Below are 26,262 nucleotides of genomic sequence, written 5' to 3' on the forward strand. Positions count from 1 at the left end.
GTTGTAACTCATGCTTAGACAGCTCACTGGGCTCGCGTGGTGACGCACTGTCTATCGGCTGGAAAGTCGCCGACGAATGAGGAACTACAATCAGGCTTGCAATAGAGCTGATACTTGAGCACCGGGCCTCTAATATGGACGAAGGCCCTCAGTGTTGTAGAGCAAAGAAGAAAGAGGACGTGCATTTCCATGAAAACATGTCTCTTTGATGGTTGATAGGGTTCTGATAGTGCTGTTCGGTCACCACAGGTTCAACTAATTATGGTACACTTTCGTATACCAACGAAAGGCGAAATAGCCGCGCCTTTCCAATCGAAAGACGCCTTCGTAGAATGGATCAAGGCTCCCGAAGTTCACGAAGGCCGAACTCAGGTCGGAGACTCTAGGTGGTCGAACAAGGATCTCGAGCCGACGCCGCCAGAACAAAGAACATGGACGTGGTACAACTTGCCTTTGTACTGGTTCTCAAACATGTTTGGGACAACCGGGTGGAACGTCGCGTCTTCCCTCATCGCCGTGGGTCTGGTAAGTCATCAAAAGACAGCATCGTTGGCCATATGCGCTGACAAAATCAGACATGGCAACAAGCCTTTGTATCCTGCGTTCTTGGCTCACTCATATCCGCTATTGTCGTTACTGGTATGGCCAGACCGGGCGTGATGTACCACCTAGGATAGTGCGTTTAAAATCTCCTCCCACGTTTTGGATTTTCTGACATTTGTTCAAGTCCTGTTCTTGCACGATCGGTGATGGGAATGTATGGATCATACTTCTTCATCTTTATCCGAGCAATTGTGTGCATCATCTGGTACGGTATTCAGACCTACTACGGCGCGAACCTGTTATCCGTTTGCTTCCGCTGCATTTTTGGAAACAGCTGGGACAACTGGCCCAACATGCTTCCCACTGGTGCCGACGTCACTTCAAAGCAGCTGCTGGCGTTCTTCCTCCTTTGGCTGGTTGAGTTCCCGTTTGTGAGTATATGTAGTATGCGATCCTCTAATGGCATGCATTCCCTGACATTGGCGGCAGACCTGGGTACACCCGATTCATATTCACTACATCTACACCGTGAAAGGCTTCATCATGCCATTCGCGTGCTTCGGACTCTTCGGCTGGTGTATGTCCTATGGAACCGGAATCTCCAATATTGGCGCTGCATCTGTCGCAGGCGCATCGGCAGCAGCTGAAACACCCGTCGGATGGGCTATCATGAGCGGCATCAATGTCATCATGGGTTCTCTTTCGCCAATGCTCGTGAACCAACCTGATCTCGCGCGATACTGCAGAGAGCCTCGAGATGCCGGTTGGCTCCAAGGAGCATGTGTCTTCTTCGCGAAGATCCTCGTCTTCTTCCTTGGCCTAGCTTCGACGACCTCATTACAGGGTGCTTGGGGCAAGGCCTACTGGAACCTATGGGATCTTCTTGATGCCATCCTTGATCATTACTGGAATCCGACCGCCCGTGCTGGTGTCTTCTTTGTATCGTTCAGTTTCATTCTCAGCGTGCTGGCGACAAACTTTGGAGCAAACTCGCTACCTTTTGGCGCGGACATGACTGGACTGTTCCCCAGGTACTTGACGATCCGTCGAGGCCAGATCGTTTGTGCAATCCTCGGTATTGTTGTATTGCCGTGGAAGCTTATTGCGAACGCGTCCGCGTTCATCTCATTCCTCGGGAGTTACAACATCTTCATGGCTCCCCTTTGCGCTGTGAGTACTTCAACGCCCAGTCTTGAAAACTAGTCTTGAGAACGTATTGCTGACTCTCATCAGATTATCATTTTCGACTACATCTTGGTCCGAAAGGGTAACATACACGTGCCGTCGCTGTATAATGGCTCTAAAGAGGGTCTCTACTGGTTCAATTCTGGAGTCAACTGGGTTGGGGTGTTTGCCTGGATCGGCGGTACGGCAATGGGATTGCCCGGTCTCGTCGGGCAATACCAGCCTCATATTGTCAGCCAACCGGCCAAGTACATGTACATGATGGGCTGGGTGTTGACGTTTTTTTCATCAGCCATCTTGTATGCTGTGCTAGTGCAGTTCTTCAAGACCAAGGTGTATCCTCCGGGCTATGAGAATGCCCCGATGGACTACGAATGGCTGGCGAAAGAAGGCCGGGATGGGTTCTTTGAGGGCGAAAGGGAAGGCGAGATTTATGCGCCGCCATCTCCGCGCATTGACGAGGCTGAAGAATTGCAGTTGGGAGAGAAAGTGCAGAAATTGGAGGCCTAGTTGTGGTTTCCTAATGATTGATGGCTGTCGAGAACTCAATCCCCCACTTACTCCTACTTTGCTTTTGAGATGAATTAGTTATGGAAAAGATCTTAGTGGAAGGCAGAATGCTAGGTACAATAGGTAGTGTGGTAGTCTCAGTGACAGTATGAGAAGAACCACAGCAGTGGTAGAAGTTATGAGAACGTCTCGTGGGACAAGAATCCCCGCCAACTACTTGGCATCCTTTTGACTTCATGTTGCCATGACGTGACTGGAGAAGCCGCCCCAAAGCAGCCCCGGCTAGCCAGCAAAGGCAATCCGTTGCGTAAGTCAGCGGGTCACCCTCGGCCTCTCAAAATGTAAGCGTTGGAGTTTCGGGCAACAATTATCAGAATGCACGCCTCATTCGGTGGAAAGATCCCGAATCGGACGTATCGCAGTCTGTTGTTGAAGGCGTAGGCGGAAATATTGCGGGGGAAACGAACGCGGCGGCGGATCTGAAGCCGACGATAACGGCCTGCGGGGTTGGGGTATCAGGGATGGCCCCTCTTACGGCCGTTGGAGTCACCGGAAAACATCTTTGAAATAGCCGGATTGCCTCCAGATTACTCCAACTCTTGAGAACTCCACGATCTTGTTCATGTTCTCATCCCATTTCATAGACTCTGCAAACTCGAGAGTTACCTTCTGAACCTCTGGAGCTCAGAACAGCTACGGTACCGGAATTATTCACGAGGCTATTGAGTGCGTACCTTGGACAGAGTCCACTGCAACCGTGGCGCTCTGACTCTGTTAATACCCCGCCTTCTTGTTCTGGATCGTCTCCCACTGAAGCACTTGACGAGTTTGTATTGTCAAAACGTTTATCTCTGATATTTTTTCTTGACAATAGCCAAACTGCAACACCATCACAAAATGGCAGTTGAACCGTATAGACTTACGGCGACCCAAGCGTCAGCCAAGATAAGGGCCGGGGAGTTGACTGTGGAAGAGTACGCGCGCTCGCTCTTGTCCCACATTGAGGAGAGAGACCCCGTAGTCAAAGCTTGGGAGTACTTGAACCCAGAGCAGGTGATTGCACAAGCGAAGGCAATGGATGCGATACCGCCAGAGAAGCGCGGACCCCTACACGGAGTTGCCATCGCAGTCAAAGACGTTATTTACACAAAGGGTCAGCGAATATTAGCCTGTGATTCTACAGGAGCACTAATCGAAATCTAGATATGCCAACACAGCACGGATCTCCGATCTACGCTAGAGACGCTCCCAAAGTCGATGCCGGTTCCATCATAATTTTGCGACAGGCTGGCGCGCTGCTTCTTGGTAGGTCCATGCTGATAATTCAACCCAACCCCAGCAATGCGATACTGACAAAGGTAGGCAAAACAACCACGACCGAATTCGCAGCGACGGTTCAAGGTCCAAAGACAGTGAACCCACACGGCACGACTCGGACCCCTGGTGGCTCCTCGTCAGGATCAGGCGCCGCGATTGCGGATTTCCAAGCGCCGATCGGCCTAGGCACCCAGACAGGCGGAAGCACGATCCGCCCAGGATCTTTCAATGGCATCTACGCCCTGAAGCCGACATGGAACTCCATCACGCGCGAGGGTCAGAAGATTTACTCCTTGATCCTAGATACCCTCGGTTTCTTCGCCCGCAGTGTTGAAGACCTGCAATTGATGGCCGATGTTTTTGACTTGAAAGACGACGAGCCCCCGAAGGACACCTTCGCTGTCAAGGGCGCCAAGTTCGCTCTGTTGAAGACGATGGTGTGGCCTCAAGCTGGACCCGGTACCAAGTCCGCGATGGCGAAGGCTGCGGAGCTTCTCAAGGCTCACGGAGCCGAGGTCGAAGAGATTGAATTCGATCCCGAGCTTGAGGAGCTACCTCAGTGGCATGCTACGGTGTTGCACAGCGACGGAAGATCCGCTTTCCTGCCCGACTACCGCGCTGCTAAGGATCAACTGCACGAGTTCTTGATTTCGCATGTTGATAACACCAACAAGATCAGCAGAGCGGAGCAGCTAGAGGCATTTGACAGCATTGCCATCGCAAGGCCCAAAGTTGACAAGATGCTGGCCAAGTACGATGCTGTTCTGGTGCCTAGCGTCGTTGATGAGGCTCCGGAAGGAACCTCGAGCACCGGAAGTGCAGCTTTCAACGCTCCTTGGACAGTAGGTCACGCTCGGAATCGATCTTTCGGGCAGTTAGTGCTAACAAGGGTGATAGGCGCTGCATGTTCCCGTCGTCAATATTCCAGGTTTCAAGGGTCCGAACGGGATGCCCGTTGGCGTTTCCCTTGTAGCTCCCAGGTATCATGACCGTCATCTCTTGGTAGTCTCCAAGGCGGTCGGCGAGATCTTCGAGGCGGAGGGTGGCTGGGAATCTACCTTGTAGATTTTTAGCCATAAGACATTTGGCACGTTTCACACATTTCCTGATTTACTTTAGCTTGCCTCAGCCTCGGTGTAGCCGCTTGGCATATATGTACGTTGGCTGTTGAGGTAAAGGTTTGGAGACTGCGATTTTAGATACTCCTCTATTTCATAATCCTATCTTCTACATGTAAGCTGCACTAAGACACGAGTAAGCTTCAGCGCACCTCCGTTTCCAGAGCCCTGGCGAATCGCTGTAAAGCCTCATCCAACTCGCCCACAGGCGCAGCCGCGAACGTCAATCGGAAGTTGACACCCTTTAGTGTCTGAACATCCGCAATGAACCAACTTCCTTTGCTGACGAGAACTCCGTTGTCGTGGGCCTTCTGATAAATCCTGTCTTCAACAGCAAGATAGCGAGCCACATTACCATCTCCATGGCTGGCCGTGTGTGTTTGTCGGTATCCGGAAATGTTCACCTTTATCCACAGAAACATGCCCTCCGCCGGGATGTTCCACTCGCAGAGGTTAGAGGGAAGGAAGCGCTCACATGATTCCAGCAGATTATCGCGCCGGCAGCGATACTGAAGCGATAGTGACCTAAGCCAATTGAACAAGCCGTCGTGGCCCCAAGTCTCGTCTAGAAGCTTATACAACATGACTTGCGACGGTCCGCTGGGACATAGCACACCAATCTCGTAGTATGACACCAACTTCTGAATGACCTGAGAACTCCCGGTGACCCACCCACATCTCAGACCCGGAGCGAGAATCTTGGATGTTGTGTCCATGCGAAGAACACGGCCAGACACATCAAGTGAAAGATATGAGGGTGAAAGACACTTGAAAAACTCCTCATTTGCGTCTGTCTTGTCGAGTTGTGTAGATGCAAGTGCCTGTTCCGATTTGCCCAATTGAAGGAAGTAGTACGGGTCATCCTCGAGGATATAGAGATCATGGCGCTCTGCAATGGCATATATGTGTTTTCGGCGAATCAGGTTTTGCGTAGTTGACGTAGGATTCTGTCCAGTCGGGACCATGTACAAGACTGATGGCTTTGGACCCTTTGTGTAGTCCCATGTCTGAAGTTTGTGGTCAAGATCGTCTGGAAGTAGGCCCAGATCGTCCGTTTCGATGCCGAGTATGTGGAGACCCTGGGCATGAGCACAAGTCATGGCCTCAGAATAAGTGTAGTTCTCAGTAAGAATGGTGTCCCCAGGATTGCAAAATATACGGAATGCAATTTCAATGGCCGAAGTCGTACCGCAGGTCAAGGAACATTCCCAATCATCGTAAGGAGGCTTGTGAATAATTTCAATGTGTTCCGTCACAGATCTCAGCGCCTGAGGTGATCCTCCAGAGAACCCGTAGTTCATTGCCACACCTAGGTCGTATGACTGCTCAAGCTTGACTGAAGCCATTGACACCGTTGGCGCAGGTTGTGCCTGCCCGGTAACGGTATTTTGAAGGCATCGAAGTGACAGGGACTCCCAGGGGAAATATTCTGGAGCGGGACGAGCTGTGCCTAAGCTAATCAGCTTCTTCTGTCCGCTGGCTCGTGAAGCTGTTTTGAGGGGTGAAGGTTTCAAATTGTGACTTTCTTTGCTGAGTAGATGATCCCAGCGCCGGGCCTTTGGCTTCATTCCATATTCACGGCTCTTGAAGAAGGCAGAGCAAGTGTATGGAGCGATACCAGATGGTAGAGGTTCTTGAGCTGAGCGGTTTTGTTGCAGTTTGATAAGATCATCGCTGAAAGTCATGTTGAAGGTTATTTCGTAAAGGTGTTGAAAGCTTGAGATATTATCAGAGTTCCACATCACATTCAGTGGTTGAGAACCAGGCTTATCATATACGCCAACCAAAGGAATTCATGTCATAGTACAACATGATCGGACAGGGGCTGTTCAGAGTCGGAGAGGGTCAGATCAGTCAGAGAGCCCGACTAGATTGAATTAGTCAAACAGTATTGGGTCGGTCATAAAGCTTGTTCAATCGGGGGGAACTAATCCCTCATCTAAGTCAGTGTTGGAGTCCTGAAGTCGCAATATCCCGATCCATCCCGCAATTAAGGGTACTTTATGGGTTGCAGAAGGCACAATACTTGCCCAAATTGTTTACGATATTCAGTCTTCTGCCCCTTGGAGAAAACATGATGGCGAGCATCTTGTCCGTCCCGACCACTCTATTGGTACACGAATGACTTCGACAATCTGCTTATGGGAGTCGGAGTGGGGCTTTGTCCGACACGGAACGGATTCGGAACGGGGTAAGAGGATGGAGCCGGAAGAGGCATGCCAATACTCCGTATGTAAGGCATGCTTCTTGATACACAAGAGCGAAAGATTGCGCAATTACATGTCTTAGGTAGACGCATGTTCATAGTCGTCACATAAGACTAACCCCGAATCGGCCTGACTGCTCACTGGTGGTGGCCCTCACAAGACATTCCCAAGCTGCTTACCGAGAGCGAAATAAAGGCACTAATCGAGACACGACGACAGAAGATCTTCATGGTAGCAGGACGCAATCAGATCCAGCCATGACCTAAAGTTCGTTAGTTGTTGACTAACGGAGCTGCATTCTGCGTCTGCCCATGACAGCCAACCGAAATTGAGCTTCCACTGCATCCATTGGAAATCATATCTCCCTGCATCACACAAAGGCCGAAAGTACTTGTCAATTTTAGGCCAATTTTAGGCCTACACTAGGTACTGGTTGAACACGTTAGGGTGATCCGCGAGGGTTTGCCAGAATGTTAGTTCAGAGTCCCAAGCATCCGATCCCAATATTTCCGCCCATGAATTGTCGTCCGTGGCTTGCCGAGGGCTACTGTTTGATAAACTGATGTTCAAACCACTCCTGTTCCTCCCATCGTCACTAAAGACCGAATCCAAAAAACATCCAATGGTCTTAGCGGCCTTAGCCAACAAAGCGTAATTCGGATCTTCAAGTTTTACAATTCTTCCTCTCTCAATTTCTGCGGCCAGTACGGTGAGATCTCGTAGTAGCTTGGCACGTGTTGCCACCAAGACCGGGGCATCTATCTGGCTTGCCATTGCAAGGAGTACCATACCAGCTGCCGGTAGCCCATAGTGAGCGACCTTGACCATTGTTAGAAGGAAACATGATGGAGCAAGAGCAAAGATACTCACTTTCCAACTGAGATTGGTGCCCGAATTTGCAAGTTCATCTCGAGTGAGGACAATATCGACCACCAAGCTAAGCATCTTCAGGGCTATTTCAATGACAGCACCATCGGGCTCTGACTGGCGCTTCAAAGTCAGACGCCTCAACAGAAGATTGACATGTAGATGGTTGAGATGGACGCTAAACAAAAAATCACGTTCGAAGGGGGTGGCGTTATTTGGTGGTCGCTGATCAAAACGAAATCTATCCGGAAGTGCACGCCATTGCTCCTCGGTTGATTTCTCAAGTTCACTTCAATGGTTAGTTATCATGGACGGGCATGCCATAAGTATGACCAAACTCACAGGATCTTGGCTGTATGATCCGCGCCACTACGGTCGAAGAGAAGCTCCATGATTTCTTCTTTGATCGACGCACACAGTGCTGACCAGCGCGTCTCTGACCTGTAATCCATGGCTGAATTCGGCAGCCAGTAAACCAACCCACGCCGGGCATCAGATGGCGAAGTTTCCGAGGGCGGGAGTGTATCTGGTAGATGAAAATGACAGAACCGTTTGCTCATGCGTAATGGCCTGTCAAGAAACAGGGAGACATTCTTGTCCGCGGAATAGATCCGGGCAAAGGCCATCTTGCGCAACTGCACAAGGAAGTATGGCGTATCCGGCTTGTTCTCCATGTTTTCATGGTAGCCCAGCGCGAAAGTAGACGAAACAGCATCACCTAAGCTTCGCCACAAATTGTAACCTGTCAGAGTTGTAAGCAGACAAGTCCTCGAGCCCAGGCTGCACCACCCACTCTGATCGCCGTCCACGTAAGAGTGAATTATGCAACGTTCATACTGTAAGAGAAGCTGCAGGTCATTAAGACAATCTAAAGACAAGCAGACTTCTAGTATGCAGCCGATTTGACGCATCAGCATGGCGCAGAAGTCGCGTTTCTGAACTGAGGAGTTAAACAGAGAGGGAAAGAAGGGGGTGTCCATTGAAGCTCTCAGGACTGCACAGAGAAATATACCAATTGTTTCCCACCGAGTATGTGTGTGAGTCAACTGCGCAACGTAGTCGGAGAAATCGGTCCTAGCATCATATTTGAGCGGATATGCTGTGTTCTCTACCACTTTCTGGGCAAGGGCGTTGTGCCAAGTCTCCCCTTGGAAGGTAGATAGCGAAGAGCAATCTACGCTTTCACAACACAACTCTACAAAAGGACCGGCGAGAGCCAGGTTAGCGCCTCTTGCCCGCAAAAACCAGACAAGGCTCTTCATGTCGCACAAATTGTTTCCGCGCAGAATTTGCTTTAAACACTCAGCGCCTTGTTTTGCTTGCTGGGATTCAAACGACATGAGCCTCAACCGCCGGCCAGGGTTTGATGGCAAGTTGAGGCTGGACCCTGCGCTTTCCTCATTCTCATCATGTTGTTGGCGAATTTGATCGAAAATGGCAACATGACTTGACTGTCCGAGATAACCTGGGTTGGGGTACGGATGTTCGCGATCCGTCGGACTGAAAGACAGAGAAGGCTCTCGTAAACTATGGTTCCTAGGTCAGATTACATCACCCGTAAAGGCTGAGGTTTACATTTGTGGAGAGCGGCGTGGTTCATACGGAGAGACTGTTTCGGCGTCGGGCAAGTAGGCGCTTGGTGGTTGCTTTCTTTTGAAGGGAAATGCTCTGTAAGCGCATAAGCCGGCTCTGTCATGTTGTCTGCACCGGAGACAAGTGGGCCGTTCGTGGCCGCACGCAAGCTTTGACTTTCTGCAGGGCTCACAGGCGGCCTGTCTCGAACTCATCGCCGGGTAAAACTTTGATCAGATTCAGCCACTCGACACAATAAACGTGGTTTAGCAGTCAAAGTCGGATGGAGTGAGGCCGGCGCAGCGCGCGAAGTTTGATGATAGATGGGAAGTGTGACAGAGAAGAAGAGGCCTCGGAGTGACGTGCTAGGATCGGAGAAAGATCGGATCGGACACCGGGGTGACCGGTGGACAGGGGTACAAGAAGCTTAGCATATCAGAGAACTCCGGGCTGGACCGAATGAACGATGTAATGCACAGCTCAGGAGGAATACCGAGATTCGGAGTGATTGATGAGTATAGTTTGGTTATGGTCAATGACGAATCAAGTATATATTTGCACTGGAAAAAGAGGCTGTTATGTTGATGTTTCTCTACCAAGTCTTGCGTAACTCCTTTTCATTTCCTCAAGATTGCCTACAACCGCAGCACAGCTTCGATCGTTATGCCTAACTCGACGACTATAACCCTAATCGAATCAGGACAGCTTGATATCAGCACTGGAAGTGGCACTCAGGTTCGGAAGTTTAGACTTCACGAGATTGACAAAGCTATCGCGATCACTGAAGAAACAACTCGATGGAGAAGCCATACTGTTGTAACTCCTAACCAGGTCGACTAACAGCTTTACGGGGTTTAGCATCACCTTCAGAGTCTTAGGCTTAACTTGACAGAAACAATTTCATTCTCATCCAGACGACTTCCATGTCCTGAGTAGATTATGGATGGCAATTCTCGTACAAAGAGAAGAGAGAAAAAAGACTTCATCCTCTATTTGCTTCAGTAGTTGTATGATTGTGCATCAGCCACTTCCTCATGTTCACCTGTCAGCCCCGGGTCTAGCGCCACATTTCCCCCTGTTCCGAAATCGAAGGATGCAGTGCAACGCTGCTGCCTGATTGGGCAATCTCACATCCCAAAGTCCTCACGTCTGTCTTTCAACCTTATTCCAAACTTCCTGTCGCTTATTCATCCCGAATCCTCCCCAATCCTAGAGAAATCGAATGAGACAGTGCAACCAAATACAATGGCGAGACCAAACGAAATAGACGAACCCTTCTCAAATCTGGCCCTGGACCCCTCATCACCACCTCTCCCACTCCTAATCAAACCCTCAAAGTCACCTCTCCGCACTCTCTTCACCCGCAAGTCCCCTCCCCCTCTTCAAGCCACTCCCCTCTCCTATACCCCCCTCAAACAAAATGAAATACGCCTCGTCAACCTTCAAGCGGGGCCTCCTTCAACCCCAGTAACCCTCACAACCGAAACAACACCCCTCTCATCAGCAGGATACACAGCCCTCTCCTACGTCTGGGGCAGTCCCTCTGACACCCTCGCCATCTACGTCGACAACCACGTCTTCCAAGCCACAAGAAACCTCCACTCCGCCCTTCAGCACATCCGCCTCTTCCTGAAGCCATCGCAGGTTATCCCGCTATGGATAGACGCCATATCGATAAACCAGGCAGATACAACAGAACGAAGCCATCAGGTCTCACAGATGCGGGAGATTTATACTTCAGCAGACCTAGTCTTGACTTGGCTCGATCCGGATCTCGCCCCGGGGCTGACGTACCTCCGCGAACTAGGCGACCACGCGCTCGCCGTCTCTCAAAACAGTAAAGGACCGCCGAAACTTCTTCCCAGCCACGTTAAGGACCGGTATACAACAATGCGTGAGACTGTCAGAGTCTTTCAGTCAACCTACTGGAACCAAGTCTGGACGGTGCAGGAGTATACCGCTCCCACTGACTTCGGGGTCTTCCTCTCCGGCACGGCATGGGTAGATCGTACTGCCTTCCTGCCCGCCACGATCCTCTATACGCAAGCATTGAACTGGCTCAGGGATGACTTGCGGAGACGGGGCGCGGATGCCTCGTTTGTGGATGCCACGCTCGCGAGGGTGAAGAAAGTTGTTCATGATCTCAAGATGAGCTATGCGCGGATGGCGGCTTCTAACGAAAGTGACGGATCGTCCGGCGGGATGAAAGCCGCTTTTGCGTCTGAGAAGATCCATCAGGTTGAACCAAGCCATGGGAAAAAACCAGGGGTCCACAGATTCAATCTCATCAGCCTCCTCTTACGATTCCGCGATCTTCAGGCAACGGACCCGCGAGATCGCATCTATGCGCCGCTGAAATGAGGAACCTATCATTCCTGTTGACTACTCCCTCACTGTTCAACAACTCTACACCTCCGTCGCCAATTATCTCTTAAAAGATGGAGAGTACTGGCCTCTAAGCATCCTCGAAATCTGCCGCTTCGGGTCATCAGACCTACCCTCTTGGGTGCCAGACTGGCAGGTCCTCCCAAGAAAAGTTCTTTCGCGAGACGTCACTACAGGAGAGCAAGTTGTCTGTGCGAGTAAGGGGTACTTCGTTGACACAAGACCTTGGAGAGTGCTGGACGAGACTCGGTTGCAGATTACAGCTGTGCAGGTTGATGTCGTGATACAAGCATGGGAGGCTTTTGACGCATTGAGCGTGCCTCGAAACAAGTCTTACCCAACGTACACCCTGAAGAACCCCGGTGAAAGGTACGCGACCGGAAACAAGACTGTATTAGAAGCCTTCCACGGACTAGCAGGAATCGAACCGAGATCTGAAGATGGTGAAGAGGTGGAGATATATCGCCAAGAGGATTGGCATCGCAACCCAGGGATGATGGGACGCTTCAATCGCCGCCGTTTGATCCGTACGGAGAGCGGTCTTGTCGGCCTGGCTCCGGCTGAGGCCGTCCAAGGCGATAAAGTCTGGCTGGTTCCTGGAGCGAACATGTTCTACATTCTCAGACCTGTATTAGACGATGAAAGTCACGCGCTTATCGGTGAGGTTTACCTCCAAGGTCTCATGCATGGAGAGGTACGGGGGTTTCTAGGCGATTCTGGAACGCAAACTGTCATTACACTCATTCAGGGTATAACATCTATCATGAAAAGGACCGACCCAATATCTACAAACTTTTCCCATTTCCACATTAGAGGTGTAGCCGTAGCAGGGGTAAGCACCACGACTCATCATTAACGAGACTCTCATCCTTCTATCATCCTTATTCGAAAATTAACAACTCAAGCCCACTTGCCGAGCACGCTCATGATGATCATGCCGGCGATGAGACCGAAGAAAGCAAGAGTCGTAACAATCGGGCCAGTGCTTAGGAGCTCCGCGCCAGGAAGCATCCAGTCCTCGGCCCACATCTCCACAACACCAACCCAGACGAGGATACCGGCTGAGAGCGCGTCGAGGGTACCGATAGCGATGATTGTGTCGCGGTCATTGCCGTTGAATTGCGAGAGGACGCCAATTCCGATGGCCATCCCGATGGGTGTGACGAGCGCAAAGGGAGAGGCGAGAATAAGCTTCTTGACGAGGGAGAAGCTGGGCTTCTTCAGGGAGTTGAGGCTGCCCTCGGCGGAGGCGGTTTGCTCGACTTCGGCGGGCGCACTCGGGGCAGGACGCTCTGCCATTTCAGCCGGGGTCGGCTGGCCGAGCTGGGCGATGCGAGTGCCCAGTGCGATACCCTCAAACATCTGGTGGAACAGAATGACAACAAAGAGGGTCAGGAAGAAGGTGTCACCAGCCACAACAAGGGTGATACCAATCACTGTTCAATCCATTGTTAGTGTTCTACAGTGAGGGGGTGATCTGAAAGGGCAACGTACGAATAGAGTGAAAGATGATGCCGCACTCAAGGACCAGGACGGTGACTGTCTCGGGGGAGAAACGGGTCATTGCGCCAGGATTGGCGGCCATCTTTGCCAAGACCATGCGCTTTCCAATGTACTCAACCAGGAAAGACAGGAAGATACCAGCCATGACAATAGCAGAGGTGGTTCCCTCGTAGCCAAGACTGCCCAGACACTCATTGCCAAACATGAGCTGGGCGTGGGTGTACAGATGGATGAAGGCGGTAGAGATGATGATACCCGTGCCGAACTGCTTGAGAATGAGGAAGATGGTGTGCGTCTTGGTGGGCATCCACTTGATCATGAAGATGGGGAAGTAGACTCCAAAGGCGCTAGTGACCAGAATTACAAAGAGAAGACCGACACGCAGAGGAATGTTATAGTCTCGCGTGACCTTTTCGCAGCTTCTCGTGCCGCTACTGCTCTCGCTCTCGCCTGCGCCAACGCAATGCTCGACACCGGCGTGGAAGTGGCAGTTTTCTCCCTGAGGTTCTTCTCCGCTCGTGTCGTCATGGTCGGAAGACTCAGCACCCTCGGCAACAATTTCGACATCATCTCCATTGGGAGCGAGACAGTAAGTATCAGTGCCGTGGGCATGACAACCAGTGAAGGCTGTTGGTATCGCTGAGGCGGCAGTGTTGGTGGGCGTCGTCATGACCTGATATTCCGTAGTACCCCACATACAGAAGCTGGAAAATTCGTCAGCGAAGATTACTACCGAGTAGAAAGAAGCGCTTACACCGTGACTCCGTGAAGGTGGCAGTCAGACACTGCCGTGGGTGCGCCAGTGGCAGCAGCAGCAGCCGTCGTCGTGGCAGCGGTGGCAGCGGGCGCATTAGCGGCCACGACTTCAACCTCGCCATCCGGATAGAAGCAGTACCTGGTGTCAATAGTGTTAGAATGTGTTGCTGACATGGCATTGAATGAGCTTACAAGTCAGTGGCATGCTTGTGGCATCCTGTATACGAACTGGGCAGTGTGCCAGTAGGGGTAGACACGACTGTGAACTCTGTCGTTCCAGCTTTGCAGATCCTGAAGTAGATGAAGTATGAGCAGGTGTTTGGCGGCGTAACAGTAATGAAGCTACTAAGGGTTCTTACTGAGTGGACGAGGCAACTGAGCACTGAGAGATGGCCGTAGGATCAGACGCAGCAGCCGTGGTAGTGGTGCTAGCAGCCGTTTGCCGTGCGACAAGGGAGGCCGAGGTAGTACTCAGAAGAGCCGCAACGGCGGCAGCGGGAGTGAATCTGACCATGGCGTCCGAATCTAGATGTTGAAGAAGCTGCCAGTGATAAGGTAGAAGCGAGCCTGGGCCTTGTCTGTGCTGAGTTGGGCGGACAGGGCTAAATTTCTCCGGACGAAATCCAAGAGCGGATGGTGTTGCAGGAAGCGTCAAGCTGCGCTTATCGGCAGGGTGCTTCTCGTCTGGGTGTTTTATGGAAGAGAGTTTCTTGTCAAGGTGGCGAGTCTGAAGGACGACCCGTCAGGAGAGGCGAGGAGAGTGAGCACCTTGAGAGAAGTTGTTCAGGTGTGGAAGTCAATTCGCCGAGCCGGTATGTCTGGCCAGTGTAGTCCCTCAGGGTGATGGGATGGCGTATTAGGACGTGGACGAGGAAAGAAGAAGTCTCTGCAGCGGGAGAACTTCTCAAGAGGGACAAGATGGCAGGGAGGCTGGAGGAAGACAGGCGAATACCAGGCGTAGGGTGTTGCGAGTTGCGCGGTAAGCATGCGCAGGTTCGATTGAGTGGAAAAGACTGAAAACAGAATTCGATGCGGCGGATGGGATCCCTGCCAGTTGGCCGTGTTGAATATGCGCGGATATGCCATCCATTGTTCTGCTCCTTCGGGTTCCCCTCCTGGGCGGATTGCTCACTTTTCTTCTAACGCAACAAAGCAATAGCTTCCGATAATTCGTTGTCAGGTTCCTCTGCGCGTCTCCACGGCCCAAGCTTGTCTTTCATTGTCTTGGCCCTCGGTCGCGGCGGCTGACCTTGTCCTTGTCGGATGACTCTAAGGTTGGTTCCCCGTGGGCATGGTATCGTAGCTTGATGCAGCTTGCTGCGCGCCAATGACGGTCGAGGCAATTTTTCAGCCCACATTCGTAGCATATTCCATAGTCAGATCGATATGGCATCCGCTGGGATAGGAGCCACCGCAGCCCGAGGGAACCATGGAAACGTGGGCATCACAAGCCCCTGTCGTCCAAAGTAAGTGGACCGATGGTGTTTGTCGAGAGAAAAAGCGGGAAGCCAAAAGAGACGAAAAAAAGCATAAGACGACGCGGTCTGTTTGCCAAGGCTGAGAGACCCATCGCCAAGGCTGAGCACCCGGATGGCCAGCCATGGGGCAGGAGAGGGAAGGAAGGGAAAGGCAGCAGCTGGCGAGATGGGAAGCAACGCTGATGGAGAAGCCAAGACAGGAAGTCACGATGTCCAGTGGGTGTTTCCTGCTTGTTGTCTCTGAGGACCCGCTCTGATTGGGCACAGACCAGCTGAAGGGGCTTAACGTCGGGTCCACATGCCTCTTTTCACCCGGTACGTACCGCCCACATGTCCCCCCACATGCACGTCAAAATAAGAACCTTGATGGCCTCCCGCAACGTCCCTCCTTTGCTTGTCATTTCTCTCACTCACTCACTCACACCCGACTGTGGTTCAGCTTCCCCTCCGACCTTGATGGTTATAAGTGGCGACGCCTGCATGCCAAGACTTCTATAAAGTAGACCGGGTCGACCAACCACCATCATGATGAGGGCTTTTCGAGGTTTTCTGCTTTAGCTAAGGGTCCTCGGAGCCTCTCGAATTCAGCTCCTCATACTCCGTATCGGTCGTCCATCTTCAACGCCAAGATTGCCTTACTGCAGGCCCATAGGCTCGTATTGCAGAGGAGTCACCGTCGGCAGGCACTTTTGCGCGCTCCTTCGGCCAATATCACGTGTTGGCGCTTGTGAACCTCTGAATGACACATAGTATTCCCTCCGGCGAGGATCTATCGATGCTGGATGAGACGACTCTGGCCACCAATGCTGCCTTAATGAGACTGGGCTCGAATGAAGGAAGCAATCTCGGCTGCGTAGTAAAGACGATAACTCCAGACCGTTTCGTGATGTAGTCAGCCACACCATGCTCAGTGAAGTCACCATCACTCCTGTAACACAATCATGCAAAGACCAGCGGCTGAAGATCCTCACTGGTGACGTGACTAGCAGCATGCCAACGGTTCACGCATGGTTGCAGGTATTGACTTCCCGCTGTCTAGACTCAAACCAGCCTGTCGGGTCTGTCACTGTGTCCGTGCCTGAGCTTCTATGCAATAGGTGCAGTTCCAAATGTCAAAATTAAGCCAAGACAGGGGCAGGTGTTTCAGTGGCTGATGATCGCGGGCACGAGGTAGGGAACATGTGTAGTCTGGCAATGCGTATTTTGTTTCCATGCTACAATTAAAGCCCATCTCCATCTGGAGTGGAAGGGAAGAGAAATGCCCTTAGGTGGCCCAGCTTCTCGAAGTTTTCCCCGATTTGGCCTGCCCGCTGTCCTACTACAGCCGTCATACCGACACCCCATCCAATGTATGTTCATGAATCCCAATTCGTGTATCCGTAGATGCCCAGAAGGCACATAATCCATTTTTTTCATCAACGAACCCCTTACAAAGCCATGACCGCGACAGCGATGGCAGCAGCACCAAACCCAGCGCGAGCAGCTCCGGCAGGAACGGCAGTAGAGCTGGGAGAAGCGCTGCCAGCGGCAGTAGTTCCAGTGGCGCCAGTAGTAGCCGCAGCAGTAGTGGTGACGGCAGCGGATCCAGTGCCCGAGGCAGAGGCGGTGCCAGAGACGGCGGTGGCAGCAGCATCGCAATGCCTATCTGATGCGTTAGATCATCTTGAGGCGGCAAGGAAGTCAGTATATTCTAAACGTACCAGTGGTCGCCATGGGGCTCGCAGCCGACAGACTCAGTGGGAGAAGGAGCAAGGCTGCCAGTGCCGGAAGTGTGGTCGTCATCGTGGTCGTGATCGTGGTCCTCGGTGGCGGTGGTGGTCGCGGCAGCAACGCTTGTGAGGAGGGTGGTTCCGCTAACTGCTGCGGCGGTGGTGGCGCGCGCGCCCTCGCAGTGCCTAAAGGCGAATGTGAGAATGGCGTCAACTGCTGTCGGAAGTGGAAATCTGAGCTTACCAGTGGTCACCGTGAGGCTCGCAGCCGACACTCTCCGTCGGTGAAGGAGCCAGGCTTTCGCTCTGAGCAAGAGCAAAGGCAGCAAAGCCGAGTATGGAAAGAATCTGAGAGGCCTTCATGTTGATAATTTCGGATGGATGTCAGGCGAACTTTGGTATGGATCAAGGTGACCGATCGCGAATGATTGTCAATAATCAACGAGTGTATGTAGGCATAGGCGTGGAGATGGAACAAACTGTGAAAAGGCTGTGAACATGCGAGATTTATAAAGATGGTTTTGTGTTCAAGCGAATAAGCTACGAATGTCCACCGCCAAGACGAATCGCCTGAACCCCAGGCACAGAATGAGCATCAAGGTGTTAAGGTAAGCAACTCCTGGCGAATCTTGGCACGGAAAAAAACTACCATTATGAAAATTGACTGGTCCTTCCAAGGCGTTGGTTGATTGTTTTGTTGTTTGCAATCAATTCAGCCAGGCCAGTTCGCCAAGAAACTACGCAAGTCAGGTTATCCGCGGAGACTACTCCGTACGGGGTATCACAACGTGCTTGACCCTCCCTTTCGACTTGGCACATGCTCAACCTGCCCGGTTCTGTTTACCGTCAATCGATCTTTCAAGGATCACCTCGCCACATGTAGTACCTCAAGCTCCAGTCAAAGGAGTGGTTGGATTCTGGTTTGATCTCGTAATGCGGCACCCATGTCAGGCCTGCGTTTGCCCAGGCGCGAAGAGGCGGGCCGGGCCATCAAGGTCCTCAAAGTCGAATCCTTGACTTAGTACATCATCACGGCATCAACGACCTTTCGAAAGCCGCACCAAGTGAGTATCTCTGAAGGTGTTAAGATTTTCCGCAGTTGTTGTTTAGTTGCCTCTTACTGGCTATTCTGCGCAGGAGCTTTTGCCGTTTTCGATACTTCATGGTTGCAATTGATCCCATATATGATGCTAATCGGCCAACGGGCCTTTCCTCTTCCCAAATCCCTGGGTCCTTTTGCATCATTGCCAAGGCTTCAAAGAGCCCCTTTCAACCGGCTTTGTAGGATTGTCCCGAGTTTCGACGACAAACCACCTTTGTTGGACGGAGTTCGATCTACGGGCGGGACTCCGACTGCCAGCCAGTCTCCTGACGGAACCATCAAGCTCACATCTTAGATCACCTCAGCCTTATGCCAAGCGCTTTCTGTCTTTCTTAACAGCGAGAAGCCAACTTGTCAGAATCGAGCAGATACCAACCACGAGTACCGACAAGTTGACCGCATACGAGATCCGATATCTAGGGCCGAACACCGTGCTGAATACGTGTGGGCCGACAATACCGCTGTAAATAAGGATCAGGAAAAGGCTACTCGATTAGGAATCGTTTTGGACGTACCCGAATTGAGCGCACGCATTTGTCATGCCAATACCGATCCCAGATGCCACGGTTCCTTCAAGTGCTCTGATGCGCTCCGGCCAGATTACTGGGTACGCGCACCCAGCACAGGCCACGGAGACGATCAAGCAGATGTAGCGCACCACCGGGTTATCGACAAAGAGAAGAATGATATAGCATACGATAATTGTTGATTCAACTGCGTCCGTTAGCTGCGCGCTACGTCTAGGTGATTCTCTAGGCGACTTACTTCCTACGGCTGTCACCCATGGTCTGATCCACTTTCTTTGAAGCATAAAGCCCAACGTGTTCAGAAGTAAGAAGGCCGAAACATACGGAGGCTATATGACATCAGTCAAAATCCCTCGACATGACTAAGATCAAGCGCGTGCTTACAATGTTCATCAACTGAGAATAAGCCGTAGTCGTGAAGCCCAGCTGATAAATGACAGTCGGCAACGCGAACCCGACCCCGAACCCCCCGATACCATGGCAGATCCAGTACAAACTGAATGTGTATAGAGTCGGGTCTCGAGCCATGACCTTCAAAGACTTGAAGTCCCAACTCGCTTCTCCCTTGGGCACAGAGCTGGCAAGTCTCTGCTTCATATACAGTCGCTCCTCTTCATTTAACATCTTGGCCGACTCCGGATAGTCAGGCAACCAAAACGCAAAGAACGCAAGGAAGATAGCCGGCAGCCCTTCGAGGATAAACAGCCACCGCCACCCGGACACGTTAACAAGCTGGTCCATATACGAAATGGCGTAGGCCAACAGTCCCGACAGCGCACTAGAAACCTGACCGACGGAGTAAAAGAAGGCGATGCGCTGCGGCATCTCTTCCGGCTTGTACCAGAACGCATAGTGATACAACACTGACGGAAAAAAACCTGCCTCAGCCATGCCGATCGCGAAACGAACACACATCATGCCTGAAAAGTTTATCGCCGCGGCGGAGCAGCACGCAGAAACGCCCCATGCCATTATCAGTATGAACATCCATCTCGAAGGCCTGAACAGCTTCAATAAGATCGTGTTGGTGGGCTCAAAGATGAGATAGCTGTATGAGAAGATTGAAAGCGTCCACGCCCATTGTGATGGGTTGAGGCCGAGTTGCTTCTTGATGCCGGTGCCGGCCTCGAGGTTGATGATAGCTGCATTGGAGTAGTTTGCGCTGTCGATGACACGGAAGACGTAGACGAGAGAGTAGAAACCCACGAGCCAGAGGTCAATCTTTCTCAAGAGTTTCTTCTCAAACTCGGACCGAGTGTTGCTTTCTTCGGTTTCTGGATCGGAGACATCTATGCTCCCTGTCTTTGTCGTCTTTTCGGGAAAGGTCTGTATGTGGTCGGCAACGTAGGCCAATGTCTTGATAGGCTCTCCTGAGGTGGTCATTTTAGACGTCGTCGCGAAGCACCGAAAAGAACCAGAATATCAATTGACACGACTCAATGCGAAGCTAAAATCTCTATAGCTAACCAGTAGCAGTACTTTTTCGCTTATGTTTCAATCTTAGTTCTAAGAGCGAAGGTTCACGAACCATCAATGACCGATGCCGGATATCTACCCTGGCGTTTCGACTTTGCACTCATCACGACATGATAACCAAGATGGCGATATGTGTTCTCATCCAATCCTAGTTGAAGATTGAAGGCCTGTCATTCTTCATTGATCCTGGATGATAACTGCGGCAACAACATCTCTCGGACTATGCCCGATTTCCGGGTAACATTTCCCCGTCTTCTTCTATCATTCAAGCACGTCTTGATCGAACTTGCCTAGTAGATGATAATCTGGGGTAGTATTCGGGAGTGTCTGGTAAGATCGTTGGCTGATGATGACGAGCACGTTGTTGGGGTTCCCGAGCACGCCATGGCCGATCATGTGTCGACCCCGCGTGGGTGTCAGTAAGCCATCAAGCATGGAATCCTGCGATGGACTTCTATAAGGTGCTGAGAGAAGATTTAATTGAGTCCAAACAGCAGTATCCCAATTCTGTATCTCGCATTGTTCCGTTTAAACCGGCAATACACATCATGGCTCCCTCTGCAGTATCACCACCACCCTCCAATACCGATAAGCTGCTGGTCAAGCCCTGGTCCCGACCGCAGCCAACAACAGAAGATCTAGACTGGGCGCCTCTCACCACTATTGATCTTTCACGTTTCGATGAGCCAGGTGGCAAGCAGGAACTAGCGAAACAACTATACGATGCCATCTCGCGAGTTGGGTTCTGGGTTGTCACTGGCACCGGCATCGACGATGAGCGAGTCCTGCGTCAATTCAGCATTGGAAACACATTCTTCAGAGAGCCACTCGAAGAAAAGCGCACTTATCCATGCAACTTTGCGGAAGGCGAGTACTTTGGATACAGGGAGAACGAGAGATGGCTTGGTGATACGGGTGTGAAGGAGAACATTGAGATGGTAAGGCGCCGGTTCGTTGCTTACTAAGGTATCGGAATAGTAGTGTCTAATGAAGACTTAGCTCAACATCCACAAGGACATCCCAGCGTGGAAAGGCGTCGGTCGTCATCGGGTTGTTGAAGAGAACTGGGATGAGATTCGAGACTTCCACCGCGACGTCTGGGAAGTTGCACGAAAGCTCTTCTCTCTCATTGCTATTATCTTGGAGCTCCCAGAAAACTATCTCGCTGATGCGCATGCCTATGATCAAGTATCGGATGATCATTTGCGGTACATGATCTACAACGTCCGGACTGAAGAGGAATGGGACAAAGCGCAAGCCTTCTCAACGGGCGGTCATACAGATTTCGGCAGCTTGACCCTCCTGTTCTCTCAACATGTTGCTGGTCTGCAAATCAGGACACCAGAAGGGGACTGGAAGTATGTGAAGCCCGTGGAGGGTGGTATTACGTGCAACGCGGCAGACACTTTGACGTTCCTCACAAACGGTAAGTGGTGTTCTTGATCCATCAGCGTTGAGATTCACTCTGACCCCGAGCAGGATTTATCAAGTCAACGATTCATCGAGTAGTCAAGCCTCCCAAAGACCAAATCAATATTCCTCGGCTGGGACTTCTATACTTTAGTCGACCTGGGGACCACACGCCGATGAGAACGTTGCCATCACCCCTCCTGGATCGTCTTGGCTTGATCAGAGAGGAAGACCGAGACCTGAGCAGGCCAGTTCCATCAGGGACAGAGTACGTGCGGGCAAGAGTGAAGGATGTGCATCACAAGAAGGTGCTTGATAAGCGCGAAGGGACATCATTCCAGTTCAAGGGGCTGGAAGTCAAGAATCATTATGACTGAGATGAATGTGAATCCATCTGTACTCAATTACATTCCAAGAGAGCTCGTCAAGAACTTTCCGGTTCAACAACTCACTGTTTTTTCTTTCTTCATTTTATTCAATTCGTCGACATAAAGTGGCATGGAAATTTCCTCCAACTGTGTGTCGTTGCCCTTCAAAGAAGGCACTGGATACTTCGCCTCGGCTTGACAACATCAGTGTCTGCTTCGTAATGAGATACACCAAAGGAAAGGAGATAAGGTCAATGACCCAGCTTCTCTACTGACACAAAGCTCAGTATCAAATTGAGAATATGCTGTACCCAGAAGCAGCTAGTTGCACCTCAGCTGAGGGAACCCTACCAATCAAAGCCAGTAGTCGGGATGACAGGTGTCCGCCACGACCAAGGGTACTGCGGACCACAACGCGCCCATTCAAGGCAATCAATAGGCATCAAAAAGAGGGGTATGAAAGCTGAGATGTTCCAAAGACGGCCACGGCGACGAAATCATCCAAGCATCAACCTCAACTCCACCGTGCGTAATGCCGGATTTCGACGATAACTGCGCCTGGCCGCGCCGGCTACTGCATGTACCTTCGATGACATCAATGCAGTGGGCGCCTGGCAATTATTACGGAAACGATCGCGCCCCTAAGTACATCGCTATTTCGTACACCTGGGGTAGATGGCGATTGAAGAGTGCGACACAACATCCAGATGTGAAAGGACTCCCAGTCAAAGGCGTTACCTGGGAAATGCCACGAGTAGACCCAGATCATTTTAGGATGGGAGAAATGGAGAATCTGCTGAGATCAGCTTTGAAGCTCTCAGTGGAGGTCAGAGGCAAGTCAAAATATACAAAAGGGTAAACCTTAACGCCGTGTGAACGCTTCGCTGACGATAAGTAGCTTTCGATAATCCTGGCGAACCGGTCCCTCAAATCCACTACGTCTGGCTGGACGTGGCCTGCATTGACCAGACGCGGGGATCGGCAGAAATGTCCTTGGAGGTTGGCCGTCAAGCAAAAATCTTCAAGGGAGCCACGCACACGTTTGCATGGTTGACGAAGCTTTCCCGTCAGGGATACTTGTCACAGATTGAAAAGCTTCAACAGCAGGCCAAGTCATCACGAGCTGAGGCAAAGAGTGGCATTGAGCGCGTTCAACGCGGTTTAGACGGCACTAGGCAAGAGATCGAACTTCTGAGCCTGGACCCATGGTTCTCGTCTCTCTGGACGCTGCAAGAAGCCTATCTCTGTCCTCAAACGGTGTTCATTTCCAGGCAGGGAGAGCTCATGAGCCCGTCTGAGATTGACAACCCTGCCGAACGTCCCATGTTGTTGAGCGACTTCATCGACTACTGCGACCACATGATGACCATTGTGACCTCACATGAGAAAAAGCCGCAGACCATCGAGACGACCGACAAGTACCTGCTAGCATTGAAGCGCTCAATCGAGCGCAGCGGTATGACCGGCCTCCGATCAAGTCTCCCAGTTACCTTACTTGGGGCTGCTCGCCATAGAACCACGACTCGCGCCACAGATCGTGTGTATGGGATCATGCAGATATTTGGGTTTCAGTTGGGAAAGTCGAGACCGGGCTGTGACCCGCACGTCGAGTTCTCGCTTGCAGAACTGGAGGATGAGCTCGGTCGAGAGCTGCTCATCCGGGAACCTATTATGAGCCAGATGCATATCTTTGAGATTCCTCCCCAGCCTGGGAAGAGATGGAGAATCTCCCAAGACTCTCAACCTACAAGGCGTCTAAATTATGGCGACGGCAAGTCAGTCTTTGATGCCATGTCCGTAAAGGCAAAGCTCTCGACCGTCACTCTCGAAGGCGTTAACTGGGGCCACTTCAGAGGCGAGATCTGCAAATTTAGCAAGCTGGTCGAAATTTGGAATACCAAAGCGGGATGGACCGGCGGAAGCATTGACCTGGATGGCCCAGAACAATGGACCGCCGTCCATGGCCCTGAACTTGCGCGCAAAGAAGCGATTGCTTTCAGTCAACAGCACCCAGACGCAGTTCTCTTACTTCTGGGCCTCGCAGAGATTAAAGCACCTCCCAACGACTGGAGCATGCCAGTAGGTCTCTTGCTTGTTCCCTTCAGTGGCCAGTCTGGGATCTCGGAAACTTTGGATGTTTGGCTACGAGCTGGTATCTGTCAATGGTGGACAAGCACCGATCCGAATCACAGTCCTGAAGTAGTGAGAACCTTGCAAGGTGAATCGGAAGATTGGACTTCAAGTGCTGGCGCTTTTGGATAATCGGATATGAGAAAAGACAACGCCGTGTCAATGGCCGAGAGAGTCCGGTTCTCAAAATCTATATTCATACATGACTGATTTCGTAGTGGAAATGGATGTTTCATGAGCCTGTGGCGTGAGACATCATTTGCAAACGTTTTGAATGTATATACAGTTCTGTTTGTTTGTAAACATGTGCGGAGACAAAGAAATAATCCATCAATAGCTCAAACTAAATGTCCAGCCATTCTTCGGCCTTCTGCGCCGGAATGTTGAGAGTGCCGAAATCCCAAGTCTTGCCGCCGTCAGGAGATGACACAACTGAGACTGTTTGCCGTATATTATCGTTCTCTGACTAGCTTTACATCAAAAGGATTCGCGCATATTTCTTATGAAGGTAGAATTCGAGTGCTACTTGCCGAGCCACGGGGGCGTGTGACCCAGCTGCACTCGTAAAACTTACTTCTAGACTACGGCAGCCAGATTTTAGCGAGAATTTAGGAAAAATTAGATTGGAAAGTAAAAGATGATTATTGTAGCATAATATAATTCCAAATTGTAATGCGTTCCTCGGTGTTCATGTTGATCTTCCATTCATCAGGGCTACGTCGAAAGTGGAGGCTCCCGCCCTAAGACTCTGCGACGCGGCTCTTCTGCCCAGCCGAGCGTCGACAGGGCCCAGTCGAACCACCCTACATTGGGCGAACGCAATTCGATACAATTGACATAACCAATATCTTCCTCGGGTAGATTGATATGCACCAATTTGTCTCCATGATGAATTCGGCCCTCAATGACGAAATCTCCGATGTCTTCGGGGATCTTGACGGGTTCGGCCAGGAACATCGGTCGGTATGCTGGGATCAAGAGATGAAAAGCGACGTTCCGAGTTCGGTTGCCCTGATCTTGACCTGAATTTGCTCTGCGTCGAAGCAGCATCCTAGCAGCTAGCATCAAGATGAAAACAGTATCGAGCTGGTGCGTGTGTGCAATGAACCTGGGGCTGATAGGTTTTCGTTGGATTCGTTCATAAAAGTCGGGATACCAGTCATTATCCGGATGATAAACGAAAAACCAGTGATCACGATCCAAGTCATGAGCAGTCTGCCCGATCCGTTGTTGCAACATCTGGTAGACATATCGAGAGAAGTCCTTGTGCGCCTTCAGAGCTGTCTGCGCGCCCAACGTAGACGCGATGTCTTTTAGGCTCGCCCCAATCATTTCCAGGGCCTGGACACCCTGATAAATGAGATATAGGCCGGCGACGGGACCGAATTTCTCCGCGAGTCTCTCAAAGTATTTCGTGGCCCTGCCAATGGAGCAACACGAGTCGCACATCATTTGAACTTCAGGCGTCGATTTGATGACACTAAGACCATTTATGGCCTCTTTGATTTCTCCTGCCGCGTTGACGACCGTCTTCCCCATGCGGCCTTGGGTTTGTAGTTGACGAGTGGCGGTAATCGTCTGCACGACCGGGAGGGCCGTCCTCGTAGTCTCTCTTAGCACTCTTTTCGAAGGCTTTAGGACCTTTGTGAACAACGACATGAAAGTAGTGAATTTCCCCATGGCTGTGGTTGTTTCAGCGATTTGAGTTTCTATCAAAAGATACCGAAGGCAATTGTCCGGATCTAGCAGAACATCCTATTGTATAAATACTATCGAATGTCCCAACTTCACGTACGCTACATCTCCTCTTTCAATAACGTAAGTTTCCGACAGTGACGTGTCATCGTAGCCTGCTGCGGTTGTGCCATGAATGGGTCAAGGTGGTGTAGATCCAGCCCAATGAGAGTCTGCAATTACACGCTCGTGACTGCGCGTACATTTCCATCTCATATAAGTGGCGTTTTCTGCAGAAAAGTGAGGCGGTAAGCTGTAACCCCCATGCATCTCTGAAGGTGCATTATCTCTAACTTCGATTGGTTACGGTTTGTAGCACAGATAATGAAATATGTACTGAAGCAGCATTATGTGTGAAAGAGCGA

At 51.2% G+C, this 26,262-nt stretch overlaps 12 protein-coding genes across 12 annotated transcripts; 5 read left to right on the top strand and 7 right to left on the bottom strand.

Moving 5' to 3' along the window:
* Positions 1 to 261: 261 nt before the first annotated feature.
* Positions 262 to 2,238, top strand: CABS01_11711 (NCS1 nucleoside transporter; the record flags this gene model as incomplete). The annotated part of the gene is made up of 5 exons (XM_060545065.1): positions 262 to 525; positions 576 to 676; positions 728 to 974; positions 1,033 to 1,713; positions 1,777 to 2,238. The coding sequence occupies 5 exons, from the start codon at positions 262 to 264 to the stop codon at positions 2,236 to 2,238; spliced, it is 1,755 nt and encodes a 584-aa protein (XP_060397480.1).
* An 897-nt stretch (positions 2,239 to 3,135) lies between these two features.
* On the top strand, positions 3,136 to 4,620 carry CABS01_11712 (amidase; the record flags this gene model as incomplete). Its single annotated transcript, XM_060545066.1, has 3 exons — positions 3,136 to 3,391; positions 3,442 to 4,397; positions 4,453 to 4,620. The coding sequence occupies 3 exons, from the start codon at positions 3,136 to 3,138 to the stop codon at positions 4,618 to 4,620; spliced, it is 1,380 nt and encodes a 459-aa protein (XP_060397481.1).
* Positions 4,621 to 4,816: 196 nt separating this feature from the next.
* CABS01_11713 (uncharacterized protein) lies at positions 4,817 to 6,358 on the bottom strand (the record flags this gene model as incomplete). The annotated part of the gene is made up of 1 exon (XM_060545067.1): positions 4,817 to 6,358. The coding sequence occupies one exon, from the start codon at positions 6,356 to 6,358 to the stop codon at positions 4,817 to 4,819; it is 1,542 nt and encodes a 513-aa protein (XP_060397482.1).
* A 939-nt stretch (positions 6,359 to 7,297) lies between these two features.
* CABS01_11714 (uncharacterized protein) lies at positions 7,298 to 8,421 on the bottom strand (the record flags this gene model as incomplete). Its single annotated transcript, XM_060545068.1, has 3 exons — positions 7,298 to 7,699; positions 7,751 to 8,036; positions 8,090 to 8,421. The coding sequence occupies 3 exons, from the start codon at positions 8,419 to 8,421 to the stop codon at positions 7,298 to 7,300; spliced, it is 1,020 nt and encodes a 339-aa protein (XP_060397483.1).
* Positions 8,422 to 10,564: 2,143 nt separating this feature from the next.
* On the top strand, positions 10,565 to 11,680 carry CABS01_11715 (uncharacterized protein; the record flags this gene model as incomplete). Its single annotated transcript, XM_060545069.1, has 1 exon — positions 10,565 to 11,680. The coding sequence occupies one exon, from the start codon at positions 10,565 to 10,567 to the stop codon at positions 11,678 to 11,680; it is 1,116 nt and encodes a 371-aa protein (XP_060397484.1).
* Positions 11,681 to 12,604: 924 nt separating this feature from the next.
* On the bottom strand, positions 12,605 to 14,477 carry CABS01_11716 (ZIP Zinc transporter; the record flags this gene model as incomplete). The annotated part of the gene is made up of 5 exons (XM_060545070.1): positions 12,605 to 13,140; positions 13,199 to 13,911; positions 13,962 to 14,102; positions 14,156 to 14,254; positions 14,323 to 14,477. 5 exons carry the CDS (start codon positions 14,475 to 14,477, stop codon positions 12,605 to 12,607), a joined length of 1,644 nt encoding a protein of 547 aa, XP_060397485.1.
* Positions 14,478 to 16,076: 1,599 nt separating this feature from the next.
* On the bottom strand, positions 16,077 to 16,364 carry CABS01_11717 (uncharacterized protein; the record flags this gene model as incomplete). Its single annotated transcript, XM_060545071.1, has 1 exon — positions 16,077 to 16,364. The coding sequence occupies one exon, from the start codon at positions 16,362 to 16,364 to the stop codon at positions 16,077 to 16,079; it is 288 nt and encodes a 95-aa protein (XP_060397486.1).
* Positions 16,365 to 16,868: 504 nt separating this feature from the next.
* Positions 16,869 to 17,513, bottom strand: CABS01_11718 (uncharacterized protein; the record flags this gene model as incomplete). The annotated part of the gene is made up of 3 exons (XM_060545072.1): positions 16,869 to 17,082; positions 17,142 to 17,336; positions 17,395 to 17,513. 3 exons carry the CDS (start codon positions 17,511 to 17,513, stop codon positions 16,869 to 16,871), a joined length of 528 nt encoding a protein of 175 aa, XP_060397487.1.
* A 1,046-nt stretch (positions 17,514 to 18,559) lies between these two features.
* On the bottom strand, positions 18,560 to 20,162 carry CABS01_11719 (high-affinity nicotinic acid transporter; the record flags this gene model as incomplete). Its single annotated transcript, XM_060545073.1, has 4 exons — positions 18,560 to 18,713; positions 18,768 to 18,966; positions 19,018 to 19,108; positions 19,164 to 20,162. The coding sequence occupies 4 exons, from the start codon at positions 20,160 to 20,162 to the stop codon at positions 18,560 to 18,562; spliced, it is 1,443 nt and encodes a 480-aa protein (XP_060397488.1).
* Positions 20,163 to 20,803: 641 nt separating this feature from the next.
* On the top strand, positions 20,804 to 22,042 carry CABS01_11720 (2OG-Fe(II)oxygenase superfamily protein; the record flags this gene model as incomplete). Its single annotated transcript, XM_060545074.1, has 3 exons — positions 20,804 to 21,193; positions 21,255 to 21,681; positions 21,735 to 22,042. The coding sequence occupies 3 exons, from the start codon at positions 20,804 to 20,806 to the stop codon at positions 22,040 to 22,042; spliced, it is 1,125 nt and encodes a 374-aa protein (XP_060397489.1).
* A 978-nt stretch (positions 22,043 to 23,020) lies between these two features.
* On the top strand, positions 23,021 to 24,295 carry CABS01_11721 (uncharacterized protein; the record flags this gene model as incomplete). Its single annotated transcript, XM_060545075.1, has 1 exon — positions 23,021 to 24,295. The coding sequence occupies one exon, from the start codon at positions 23,021 to 23,023 to the stop codon at positions 24,293 to 24,295; it is 1,275 nt and encodes a 424-aa protein (XP_060397490.1).
* A 211-nt stretch (positions 24,296 to 24,506) lies between these two features.
* CABS01_11722 (uncharacterized protein) lies at positions 24,507 to 25,843 on the bottom strand (the record flags this gene model as incomplete). The annotated part of the gene is made up of 3 exons (XM_060545076.1): positions 24,507 to 24,601; positions 24,738 to 24,744; positions 24,911 to 25,843. The coding sequence occupies 3 exons, from the start codon at positions 25,841 to 25,843 to the stop codon at positions 24,507 to 24,509; spliced, it is 1,035 nt and encodes a 344-aa protein (XP_060397491.1).
* Between the last annotated feature and the right edge of the window lie 419 nt (positions 25,844 to 26,262).

Source organism: Colletotrichum abscissum (genome assembly GCF_030869225.1).
Source record: "Colletotrichum abscissum strain IMI 504890 chromosome Unknown Scaffold_32.1, whole genome shotgun sequence".
Taxonomy (NCBI): Eukaryota; Fungi; Ascomycota; class Sordariomycetes; order Glomerellales; family Glomerellaceae; genus Colletotrichum; species Colletotrichum abscissum.